This window comes from Sus scrofa, chromosome 2, assembly GCF_054392235.1.
Source record: "Sus scrofa isolate SSC_HxYL_T2T_F1_AM1 chromosome 2, Sscrofa_HxYL_maternal_Yorkshire_Landrace_v2.0, whole genome shotgun sequence".
In the NCBI taxonomy this organism is placed as follows: Eukaryota; Metazoa; Chordata; class Mammalia; order Artiodactyla; family Suidae; genus Sus; species Sus scrofa.
In genome coordinates this window covers 12,039,015-12,051,779 of record NC_139384.1, presented here as the reverse complement: position 1 = coordinate 12,051,779, position 12,765 = coordinate 12,039,015, and the positions used below count along the sequence as shown (strand labels likewise).

At 40.3% G+C, this 12,765-nt stretch overlaps 2 protein-coding genes across 2 annotated transcripts; both read left to right on the top strand.

Moving 5' to 3' along the window:
• The first annotated feature begins 1,482 nt into the window (after nucleotides 1-1,482).
• LOC110259087 (olfactory receptor 4D9-like) lies at nucleotides 1,483-2,418 on the top strand. The gene has a single exon (XM_021082390.1). The coding sequence runs from the start codon at nucleotides 1,483-1,485 to the stop codon at nucleotides 2,416-2,418; it is 936 nt and encodes a 311-aa protein (XP_020938049.1).
• An 8,964-nt stretch (nucleotides 2,419-11,382) lies between these two features.
• LOC100522475 (olfactory receptor 4D10-like) lies at nucleotides 11,383-12,318 on the top strand. Its single transcript, XM_003122727.3, has one exon. It carries the CDS (start codon nucleotides 11,383-11,385, stop codon nucleotides 12,316-12,318), a length of 936 nt encoding a protein of 311 aa, XP_003122775.3.
• Nucleotides 12,319-12,765: the final 447 nt, after the last annotated feature.

The following is a 12,765-nucleotide window of genomic DNA, read 5'->3' as shown; positions in this document are numbered from 1 at the left end:
AACAAGGACTCTACAGTAAAAGAACCAACAGGTCTCCAGGAACTGGGAGCAACCTTTGCCTATATCCTGTGTTATTTTGTACTCCATCAGGAAATGCAAATTGCAAGCTCACCAGAAACTGCTTAATTGTATAGAAACGGCACGGGAGGAAATCTGCATTTACCTGGACCGAATATTTCACTGTGGTAACTTGCATTTCATGACATTTCTCTGTGGATGCAAGCCTGGACCTTTGCTGTCTTCCTTATGGACTGAACCATCACCATCTTTGTCATATTCTTTGTGTTAAACCCCAACCCCTGAGTGTTTATGAACTGAAATTAAAGAGACATTTCTGAAAGGTGATAGAAGAACAATAGTCTAAAATTCCATTGTGATGGAGAGTGGAAATTGAGGGAGTGATGAAATTCACTGTGGAAGGTGCTAGAAAATTCCTGTACAGAGTCCCTTACACAAATTATTTTTGGATTTATGTATTATGAAACTGGCAGGCAGTGTAGTATAGGGGAAAGATCCTAGGACTAAGAAATGGAAGACATTTGTGTTACCTTCTCTCTGACACTGATTTTCTGTATTACCTTGAAAATCAATTTATGCTTATTGAGTTCAGATTCGCTATTGTTGAAGTGGGAAAGATAATGCCTTCTCACAAAACTCAGAAGGATGTTAGGAAATTTTATTGAAATTAGATGTGCAGTTGCTTTTAAAACTATAACATGCTATTGAAATCGATCCCTATCATGTTGTTGCTGAAAGGCATTTTTTTTTTTTTTGTCTTTTTTGTCTTTTTTGTTGTTGTTGTTGTTGTTATTGTTGCTATTTCTTGGGCCGCTCCCGCGGCATATGGAGGTTCCCAGGCTAGGGGTTGAATCGGAGCTGTAGCCACCGGCCTACGCCAGAGCCACAGCAACGCGGGATCCGAGCCGCGTCTGCAACCTACACCACAGCTCACGGCAACGCCGGATCGTTAACCCACTAGCAAGGGCAGGGATCGAACCCGCAACCTCATGGTTCCTAGTCGGATTCGTTAACCACTGCGCCACGACGGGAACTCCCTGAAAGGCATTTAAGGATTGATTTATTTTAATGATGTTTAAGCCATAGGAACAAAGTAGAAAGTGAATAAAATCAGAGTTTCTCTGATTCATGAAGATGTAGGGAACCCACAACCACTTCCACAAAACCTTCCTTAAGTTCTCTTTCTCAGCAACTTCTTGGGGTAGACTTTAACAGAACCCAAGGGCCCCCACTGATTATAATAGGGAAACAAACCTATAACTTATACTAATAGGGGAGCTGAAGCAGGTGGAACTGAGTGATTTCCCTGGGTAATACAGTAAGTTCATGTAGAATAAAACATGTGATTTTTTTAAAATTATGTATGTTCAATTTATGCATGAGATAAATCTTTGCTTGATTTCATTGCTTTAGTAATATCATTATTTCCTTTAAAGCTGTACGTGGAGGAAAAAATATCATCCAATGGCCTTGAGAAATCATACCAGGGTGTCTGAATTTATTTTTTGTGGAATTACCCAGTCTCAAGAGTTGAGCTTGCTCTTGTTTTTCTTCTTATCTACAGTTTATGTAACAACTGTGTTAGCAAATCTTGCCATCATGGTCACGGTGACCTGGGAGTCTCGCCTGCACACCCCCATGTACTTCCTGCTCCGCAACCTCTCCGTCTTGGACATCTGCTTCTCCTCCATCACTGCCCCCAAGGTCCTGGTAGACCTTCTTTCCAGGAGAAAGACCATCTCCTTCAACGGCTGCATCACACAGATGTTCTTCTTCCACCTCCTCGGTGGGGCAGATATTTTCTCTCTCTCCGTGATGGCCTTCGATCGCTACGTGGCCATCTCCAAGCCCCTGCACTATGTGACCGTCATGAGCAGGGGCCGGTGCACCACCCTCATTGTGGCCTCCTGGCTGGGGGGCTTTGTCCACTCCGTCGTGCAGATCTCCCTGCTGCTTCCACTCCCCTTCTGCGGACCCAACGTTGTGGATGGCTTCTACTGTGATGTCCCCCAGGTCCTCAAACTCGCCTGCACTGACACCTTTGTTCTGGAGCTGCTGATGATTTCCAACAATGGCTTAGTCACGACCCTGTGGTTTGTCCTTCTTCTTGTGTCTTACACAGTCATCCTCGTGATGCTGAGGTCTCACTCGGGTGAGGGCAGAAAGAAAGCCATCTCCACCTGCACCGCCCACATCACCGTGGTAACCCTGCACTTCGTGCCCTGCATCTATGTCTATGCCCGGCCTTTCACTGCCCTCCCCATGGACAGAGCTGTCTCCATCACCTTCACTGTCATCATCCCTGTCCTGAACCCCATGATCTACACCCTGAGGAACCAGGAGATGAAGTCAGCCATGAGGAGACTGAATGGAAGACTCATGCTTTCTGCAAGGGGATAGCCTCATTATAGATTACAGATCAAGATGCAAGTATATAATTGAAATATTTTCTTAAATTATTAGCTATCATACACTGGGGCTCAACCATACCTAAACAATTAACTATACCAGGATGGCACAGATACAAAGGATCAGTAACCTGGAACACAGTCTTTGAAAAGAAACACCAGAAGGAAGTTATAGGGAAGAACATAGTGTTTGAAGAGTAAGTGACAGCAAGCAGGGCTCAACTGTGAACCATAGTAGAAATCGTGTGTCCAGGTAATGAGGTAAAGGCTAGCACTGCAATGTCCAGGCTTGTAATAGACAACAGGGACATCCGTCTCCATGTAGCAGACATCCAGCAGCTTGGTCCCAGTTCAACAACAGTTACTCTATGACTATTTATCAAGTACATGCTATGTACTAAACACAGTCTGCAAACATTCTGCTTGAACACTTCTGTTTTGTCAGCAAATTTGGACCATCCTTTCTTAAATTTTATTGGAGTATAGTTGACTTACAATGTTGAGTTAATTTCAGGTATACAGCACAGTAAATCAGCTACAGGTTATTTTCAGGTGTACAGCACAGTGAATCAGTTACAGATTCTTTTCCCATGTAGGTTATTACAGAATATTGAGTAGATTTCCCTGTGCCATGGAGTAGGTCCTTGTTACTTATCTATTTTATATATAGTGGTGTATATTTATTATTATTATTATTATTATTATTATTATTTTAATAGTTATTTCCCCAAAACAATTTTTTGTTTTCTACTGTACAGCATGGTGACCCAGTTACACATAAATGTACACATTCTGTTTTTTGCACATTATCATGCTCTATCATAAGTAACTAGACATAGTTTCCAGTGCTACACAGCAGGATCTCATTGCTAATCCATCCCAAAGGCAATAGTCTGCATCTATTAACCCCAAGCTCCCCAACCACCCCACTCCCTCCTCCTCTCCCTTGGCAACCACATGTCTATTCTCCAAGTCCATGATTTTCTTTTCTGTGGAAATGTTCATTTGTGCTGGATATTAAATACCAGATATGAGTGACATCATACGGTATTTGTCTTTCTCTTTCTGACTTACTTCACTCAGGATGAGACTCTCTAGTTCTATCCATGTTGCTGCAAATGGCATTATGTCGTTCTTTTTTATGGCTGAGTAGTATTCCATTGTGTATATATACCACATCTTCCTAATCCAATCATCCGTGGATGGACATTTGGGTTGTTTCCATGTCTTGGCTATTGTGAATACGGCTGCAATGAACATGCTGGTGCATGTGTCTTTTTTAAGGAAAGTTCTATCCAGATATATGGCCAAGAGTGGGATTGCTAGATCATATGGTAGTTCTATGTATAGATTTCTAAGGTACCTCCATACTGTTCTCCACAGTGGTTGTACGAGCTTACATTCCCACCAACAGTGCAGGAGAGTTCCCTTTTCTCCACACCCCCTCCAGCATTTGTTATCTGTGAATTTATTAATTATGGCCATTCTGACTGGTGTGAGGTGGTATCAGGGGTGTGTATATTAATCTCAACCTTTTAATTTATCCCTCCCACCACCGCATTCCCCTTTTGGACTTTCTTTTTAATCAACCTACCTGTAAAATACACTGGCAAGACCTCCTGCAAATATTTGGTATGTGTAAAGAGTCTTAGCTTTTAAAGATTTCCATTGCCTTGTGCCTGGATAACTTTGTCAGAATTGGATGCTGCAAAGGAAGAGGAAGAGATAAATTGGATGTGACCTCTAAGTCACCATCTGATTTGTACAGCTCCAGTATGTAATTACCACAATGGCCAAAATCTGGAGCTACCTATGCTGTGTTCATACCACTGCCTCAGGCATAACCTAGTTAGATTAGTTGAAAAAGGAAAAATGTATGTTCAACCCAACAAATACTCTTGTTTTTCCTATATGTACTTCTTTATCATTTCTCCTACCGCTGTCCATTTTAAAACCTCATAAAACTTCAAATCAGTAGATCTGATTCTCCTTTATGTTGCCAGTATCTAGAATACTGCCTGACCCCTAAGAAGCTATGAGTAAGTGTTTCAAATATGTAGAAAAGGATGAAATAATGCATGCAAGAAGATGATACCAAATTCTAATCAATCTTGTTTTTTTAGTATTTAAAACTAACTTTAGGAGTTTCCTTTGTGGTTCAGCAGTAAGAATCCAACTAGTATCCATGAGGATGAGGGTTCAATCCCTGGCCTCACTCAGTGAGTTAAGGATCTGGCATTGCTGTGAACTGTAGTGTAGGTTGCAGATGCAGCTGGGATCTTGCCATTGCTGTGGTTGTGGCGTAGGCTGGCAGCTGCAGCTCTAATTTGACCCATAGCCTGGGAACTTCCATATACAGCACATGTGGCTCTAAAAAGGAAAAAACAAAACAAAACTGACTTTACATTTCTATGGAAGCCAAAGGAAATGGAAATGATTGAACCAGAGTGTCCTAGGATTTTATACTCTAGGCTTTATGCAGAACCACATCCCGTTATTTTAACTTATTTGGAGCAGATAGGTCTTGCAAATTAAAATTTCTTTTATATATATATTTTTTTTTTATTACTCAAATGAATTTATCACATCTGTAGTTGTATAGTGATCATAACAATCTGATTTCACAGGATTTCCATCCCACAGCCCAAGCACATCCCCCCACCCCCCAAACTGTCTCCTCCGGAGACCATAAGTTTTTCAATGTCTGTGAGTCAGCATCTGTTCTGCAAAGAAGTTCAGTATGTCCTTTTTTCAGATTCCACATGTCAGTGAAAGCATTGGATGTTGGTGTCTCATTGTATGGCTGACTTCACTTAGCATAATAGTTTCTAGGTCCATCCATGTTGCTAAAAATGCTGGTATTTCATTCTTTTTGATGGCTGAGTAATATTCCTTTGTGTATATGTACCACATCTTCTGGATCCACTCCTCTGTCGATGGACATTTAGGTTTTTTCCATGTCTTTGCTATTGTAAATAGTGCTGCAATGAACATTGGAGTACATGTGTCTTTGCGAGTCATGGTTTTCTATGGATAGATGCCCAGGAGCAATTTAAAATTTCTTAGCTTTAGAAAGATAATTCAGTGCATATATTATATAGTATATCATTTATCCCATTGGGAGCCTCTAATACCCAAACATTTAAATCAATTTCTGCAAGAAAATATGTGAATATTCCCACTATGTGCAATTTATTAAAGGTAGATATGTCCTCATATTAATTCAGATCAAATTTTTCCGCTTAAAATTAGTTCAGGTCAGATCAAATTTTTACTATTAAATGACCTTAAAAATCTTTCAGCATTCAGAGTTCGGAGGTTCCCAATTGACAGGTAACGAATACAGAAACAGAATATGAGGGGTTATAGGAGACAATATAGTTAACATCTTAGTACCCAGAATCTGTGAATGTTATAACACATGGCAAAGGAAATCATGGTTGTAAATGGAATTAAGTTTGCTAATGAGCTGACCTTAAAATAGGAAGGTTATTCCAGAATATCTGGGTAGGGTCAATGTCATCCCAAGGGCCTTAAAAGTAGAAGGGGAAGACAGAGAGAAAGTTGGATTAATGCAATGTGAGAAGTACCTGGCTTTAGAGATGGAAGAGCCCACAGCCAAGGAATGTGGGTAGCCAGAAGTGAGAAAAACCAAGAGAGTGGATTCTTCCCTAGAACCTCCAGAAAGACCCGTGTCAGATTTTTGACCCACAAAATTGCAAGATAATAAATTTATGTTGGTTTAAGCCACTAAGTGTGTGATAATTTTGTTACAGCAGCCATAGAAAACTGATTCGAGAGTGATGTTTCAACTGGGATGAAGAGGAAGAGGAGCCGAAAAGGAAGCAGGAGAGAAAGATAGATGCAAGGAAGAGGGGCCAGGGGTGGGAGGGGGACTTGACAAAGGATGGTGGCCACTTGCTTCTTCCAAGAGTCTAGGAATTAGCACCACACTCATGCACAAGTCTCAAGTTCATGGGCTAGAGAAGCCAACCCCAAGCTGTCACCACTTTCTGGACTCTGTATAGGATGGAAGAGTGTGAGTCTGAAGTAAAGGGAACTTCCATATGCCACAGGTGCAGTCCTAAAAAATAAATACATAAATAAATAAAAATAAAATTTTAAAAGGCGGAAGACTTCAATTTAAAAAAATGAAATTGGACCCCTATTTTACACCACTCACAAAAATTCACTTGAATGGAAGTTCCTGTTGTGGCTCAGTGGAAACGAACCCAACTAGCATCCATGAGGACACAGGTTCGACCCCTGGTCTCACTCAGGGGTTTAACAATCCAGCGTTGCAGTGAGCTGTGGTGTAGGTCATAGACACAGCTTGGATCTGGTATTGCTGTGGCTGTGGTATAGGCCAGCAGCTACAGCTCCAATTCAACCCCTAGCCTGAGGTCCTCCATATACCACCAGTGAGGCCCTAAAATTAAAAACAACAACAACAACATTCACTTGATGGAGATATATTTAAACATGAAACTTGAAAACTCCTAGAAGAAAAATTAGGGGAAAATCTCTTTGACATTGGTTTGGCAATGATACTTTTGGATCTGACACCAAAAACATAAGCAACAAAAGCAAAATTTAATAAATGGAGGAGGGAGAATTCCTGTCATGGCTCAACATAAACAAATCTGACTAGCATCCATGAGGACACAGGTTCAATCCTTGGCCTTGCTCAATGGGTTAAGGATCCAGTATTGCTGTGATCTGTAGTGTAGGCTGCAGACACAACTCAAATCCCACATTGCTGTGGCTGTGGCACAGGGCCAGCAGCTATAGCTCCAATTCAACCCGGTGGGGGGCGGGGTGTAAAAAGACAAAAGACAAAAAAATTAAAATTAAATAAATAAATAAAATGGAGGTGTTCTCTTGTGGCACAGCAGGTTAAGGATCCATTTTTGTCACAGCAGCGGCTGCTGTGGTATGGCTTCCATCCCTGGCCTGGGAACTTTCACATGCCTTATCTGATATATGATTGGCAGATATATTCTCCCATTCTGGGTGTTGTCCTTTCATTTGTTGATGACGTCTTTTGCTCTGCAGATGCCCTTTAGCTTGTTGTAGCTCCATTTATTTATTTATTTATTTGTTTGTTTATTTAGGCTGGGTCCAAGGCAGTTTTTATCTTTGTTGACTAGTTTAATGTACTAAGACAAAATGGAAAAGCAGGTAAATCCAAGCCCACTATCATTCTGGAAACAGGGAAAGTACATTCTACGTAAGATGAAACCATTTAATAAATTGAATTAATTCTGAATAACTAACATAATTGTGTGGACAGCTTTATTAACATGCTTATCTAGCTCAATGTATGAGATATCTCAGAGTAACGTACTTAATCAAAATTGAAAGATTCGGTATGAGTGGAATGTTGCAAAACAAGAAAATTGCGCAGCCCCCAAACACCATCTAAGTCGTGTTTCTCTACCTGGGGACTCATGAGACTGAGCATCCTGTGTGTAATGAGAAACTGGACTAATAACGAAAGATTTGAGGTCCAGTTCTCTTCTTTCTGTTTTTGGTAATATAATTAAAACTCTCTTGTCTATGGTGTCCTCTGGGCCTTGAAAGCCATACAAATTGGACATTTTTAGTCACTTGGGAACAGCAGCTGGCACGTTTTAACAAAGTTCTGATTGAGCTGTGGATAAAGGTCTAGATTTCACCTACTGCCTCCAAATAATTCGAACACCAATTAAAATGTGTCCATGTCTGTGTGTGTGTATGCGTGCGCGCATATGCGTGTGTGTGTGTGTGTGTGTGTGTGTGTGTGTGTGTGTGTACATATGCATGTCTCAGTGACTTTTAGTAACTCCCATTGAAAATTCATCACCAGCAGCACAATCAGGCATTTGACTTCCCCTTCCTTGTCCAATAATATTTCCTTTCCAATTCTTATATTAGGCCTGAAGCTGAAGGATTTGTGAATAACACAAGAACACAGTGAAGAGTCTTGAAGATGTGATTCTTTGAATCTACCCTTTCTCTCCTGAAAGGGGAGAAAAAACACTAAGATAGATAGATAGATAAATAGATAGATAGATAGATAGATAGATAGATAGATAGATAGATAGATAGACAGACAGACAGATAAATAATAGCTAGATCGGATTAATACATACACATATATTTGCCACACCTGCAGCATGTGGAAGTTCCCAGGCCAGGGATTGAAACCACACCACAGCAGTGACCTGAGCCACCACAGTGACAACACCAGTCCTTAACAGGCTGAGCCACCAGGGAACTCCAACACTAAGATATTTAGTCCTCCAAAGGGCTTTACCTTCAGAAAAAATTTTCAAGAATTAATGTCACCAGTGTTTTGTTCTGCCCTCCACCCCACGGCATACAATTTGTACTTGGAGTTTCAGGATCCAAGGAATGAGGTAAAGACATTCTAAATGTCTAGCTAAGGTTAAAGTTATGCATAGTGAAATCAAGATGTTGTTACTGATTTTGTATAAATAGTTTGACCTTAATATTTCTCAGTTATATTAAATGTTTCAGAGCCAAGGTGATCTTCTCAGTGACAAAGACAGCAGAGGTGCGTGTTAACCTTTGGGAAGAGGGATGTTGTGTTAAGAGGAATGCAAAAATTTGGGCCATTTGGCATGACTTCCAGAGTCCCTTTCTGTCAAATGCTTATCTTCAGATAGACTTCATGAGACATTTTTGTTATACAAAATTAAATTCTACATGTATGTGTGTGTGTATATGTGAAGAGGTTATTTAAAAAGTTACTGTTTAAGGTCTTTTTAAAAAGAAACTGTTTCTTTCCATCTTATTTCTATCTATTCCTTCCTTCAACCAAATAGAGCTATGGTGTAGGCCAGCAGCTACATTTCTGATTTGACCCCTATCCAGGGAACGTCTGTATGTCATGGGTACGGCCCTAAAAATACAAAAAAAAAAAAAAAAAAGAAGAAGAAGAATCAACTTTTAATACCTCTTCACAGATAGTAAGCTCTCTAAAGATAATTGTTTTTGTTACTGATGAAAATCATGACATCTCCTATCATCTCCTATCCCACCCAAATCTTCACTTCATCATACATCTCTCATTTGATCGTGCGTTACATTCATAATTTGCACAAATCATTCACTTTTTTAGGCTGTAAACTCTTTGATCATGTGGTCCAAGTTACCTATATGCACTGGAAGATTGTAGCAAGTGTTCACTGGCTAAGTATAAGGAGGAACAGATAACAATTATAAAATTTCCTAAAAGTGATCCGTAACAGTTTAAGTAAAAAAGAGCATTATGCTAATGATACCAGGGTGTCTCCCTGTTGTGTGATTCCCTCCTCTCTTTTAGCTTCAGTCCACAAAGGAAAGAGGCAGAGGAGAGTGTGCCTGATGCGACATGGACCACCTCTTGAAAGTAGGTCACCATCTTTATTCTCTACCCACCTCCCCAAGCAAGGGTCATGTCAGTTATACAAGATGAATATGTGTTCTAAAGATGTGCTGTACAAAACCACAGCCATAGTTAACAAAACTACATGATGCACTTAAAAATTTATTAAGAGAGTAGCTCTCACATTTGTGTTTTAACCACAATAAGAAAAATTATAATGTTCTTTGAGATTTGGATTTACACATCTGTTTTTCAATAGCAAATGTTAAATATTTTTAAATAATTATAAAACAAATAATCTCATTAGGGTAAAGGAATCAAAATAACAAGTTACCTATACAAAACAATAGGCTGAAATTTTAAGAAATCTGACATAAAACAGCCAAGAGCAAGGAAACTGACTCATACCACAGCAACATTGTAATCAGAAACAGACAACATCTATTTTGGCAAGATAAAACCCTCCTGAACAACAGAATATTTGCTCTTACAAATATTAGATTTGTAGACTCTAAGTCCACAATGGCTGGAGTCATGTCTTTTATTTTATTTTATTTTGTTTTGTTTTGTTTTGTTTTTTGGCTGTTTAGGGCCACACCCACAGCATGTGGAGGTTCCCAGGCTAGGGATCAAATTGGAGCTGTAGCCACTGGCCTACACCACAGGTCACAGCAACACCAGATCCTTAACCCACTGAGCAAGGCCGGGGATCAAACCTGCATCCTCATGGATGCTAGTCAGATTCATTAACCACTGAGCCAAGACAGGAACTTCTCTTTCTTATCTTTACATACAAAGATATGGTTTGAATATGAGAAAAGGCTTCAGAAAGTTCTTGATGTCAATAAATTTGTATGAAATTTAAATGGGATCCTGCTGCATAGCGCAGAGAACTATATATATATAATCACTTGTGATGGAATCTGATGGGGGCTAATGTGAGAAAAAGAATGTATATACATGTGTGACTGGGTCACTTTGCTGTATAGCTGAAATTGACAGAACATTGTAAATCAATCATAATAAAAAAATGTTTAATAACAGGCAAAAAAATATGCTACAGGAATATATTGCACAATATAAGGAATATAGCCAGTATCTTGGAGCAACCATAAATGGAATATAAACTTTAAAAATTGTGTAGCACTATGTTGTACACCAGAAACTTATATAATATTGTACAGCAACTATAGTTCAATTTAAAAGAACAGAAAAATAAATAAATAATAACAATAAAATTTTGAAACCAAAACAAATCCATATAAAATAGGCTATGTAAATATCACTACTGAACACAAATGCTTATGCTTTCCAAAAACAGTTTTACTGGAAAAGGATTATTGAATGACTTCACATGCGATTGTGTAATTGGATCACTGAAGTGACGGCTATCTTAGAAATTTGGACAGCGCAACAAATTACGAATACGACCACCATGTGGGAAAGATTCTGAGTTGCACTCATGTGCTTAAGAAGACAACATTTTAGAAGAAGGAGAAGGAAAAGAGATGAAGGAGAAAACACACATAGCCAAGTATTTTCATACCAAGTAGCTTGAAACAAAAGAGAAAAAAAGATAATTCAATGGAGCTGGGAAACGGCACTGCTGTAAAAGAATTTATTTTCCTTGGCCTAACCCAGGACCAGGAACTGAGCTTGGTCTTATTTCTTTTCCTGCTCTTGGTGTACATGACAACTCTGCTGGGAAACCTCCTCATCATGATCACCGTGACCTGTGAGTCTCGCCTGCACACCCCCATGTACTTTTTGCTCCGTAATTTATCTATTGCCGACATCTGCTTTTCCTCCATCACAGCTCCCAAAGTTCTGGCAGATCTTTTGTCACCAAGGAAGACCATCTCCTACAACGGCTGCTTCACCCAGATGTTCTTCTTCCACCTTATCGGAGGGGTGGATGTATTTTCTTTGTCAGTGATGGCATTAGATCGGTACGTGGCCATCTCCAAGCCCCTACACTACGTGACCATCATGAGCAGAGGCCGTTGCATCGGGTTAATAGTGACCTCCTGGGTGGGGGGCTTTGCCCACTCCATCGTGCAGATTTCGCTCTTGCTGCCACTCCCCTTCTGCGGACCCAATGTCCTTGACACTTTCTACTGCGATGTCCCCCAGGTCCTCAAACTCGCCTGCACCAACACCTTTGTTCTTGAGCTGCTGATGATTTCCAACAATGGACTGCTCACCACGCTGTGGTTCGTCTTCCTCTTGGTGTCCTACCTGGTCATATTATTATTACTAAGGTCTCACCAGGGGGAGGCCAGGAGGAAAGCCATCTCCACCTGCACCTCCCACATCGCCGTGGTGACCCTGCACTTCGTGCCCTGCATCTACGTCTACGCCCGGCCCTTCACCGCCCTCCCCACGGATAAGGCCATCTCTGTCACCTTCACTGTCATCTCCCCGCTGCTGAACCCCTTGATCTACACCCTGAGGAACCACGAGATGATGTCGGCCATGAGGAAACTGAAGGGAAGACTGGCGCCTTCTGTCATGGGATAGACTGCTAGCTCACCCCCACTGGCCATCTTTGAAAATGTTTGTGCATCAAATAAACTATATTTACTAACGGACTTCTGATTAACTTTCATATTTCTGCTAAGATACTATGACTTATGAATATTGTGATCGTCGTGCCATAATGATGTTAAAAAAAAGTGGGTTTCGTGTTTCAAAATAGTTAGCCAAAGAAATGTATGTCACGTTTGCTATGCAGCCTTGGAAGAGAGAAAGAAAATGGAATCCACATACACTCAGACCATCCTATCACATCGGATAGTCATAGGGGTTTTTTCAGCTCTACAGAGTTGTAATTGACAAGTAAAAATGGCATCTATTTAAGATGTACAACTCGATGTTGTGAAACCATCATTGGGGGAAAGTGAGCTAAGCTGGGATCCTTCATGTTATTTTTTACTACTGCATGGGAATCTACACTTGTCTAAATGA

What these genes read in the sequence shown, in the direction of transcription:
- LOC110259087 (XM_021082390.1), top strand. Translation starts at nt 1,483, where the DNA reads ATGGCCTTGAGAAATCATACCAGGGTGTCTGAATTTATTTTTTGTGGA.
- LOC100522475 (XM_003122727.3), top strand. Translation starts at nt 11,383, where the DNA reads ATGGAGCTGGGAAACGGCACTGCTGTAAAAGAATTTATTTTCCTTGGC.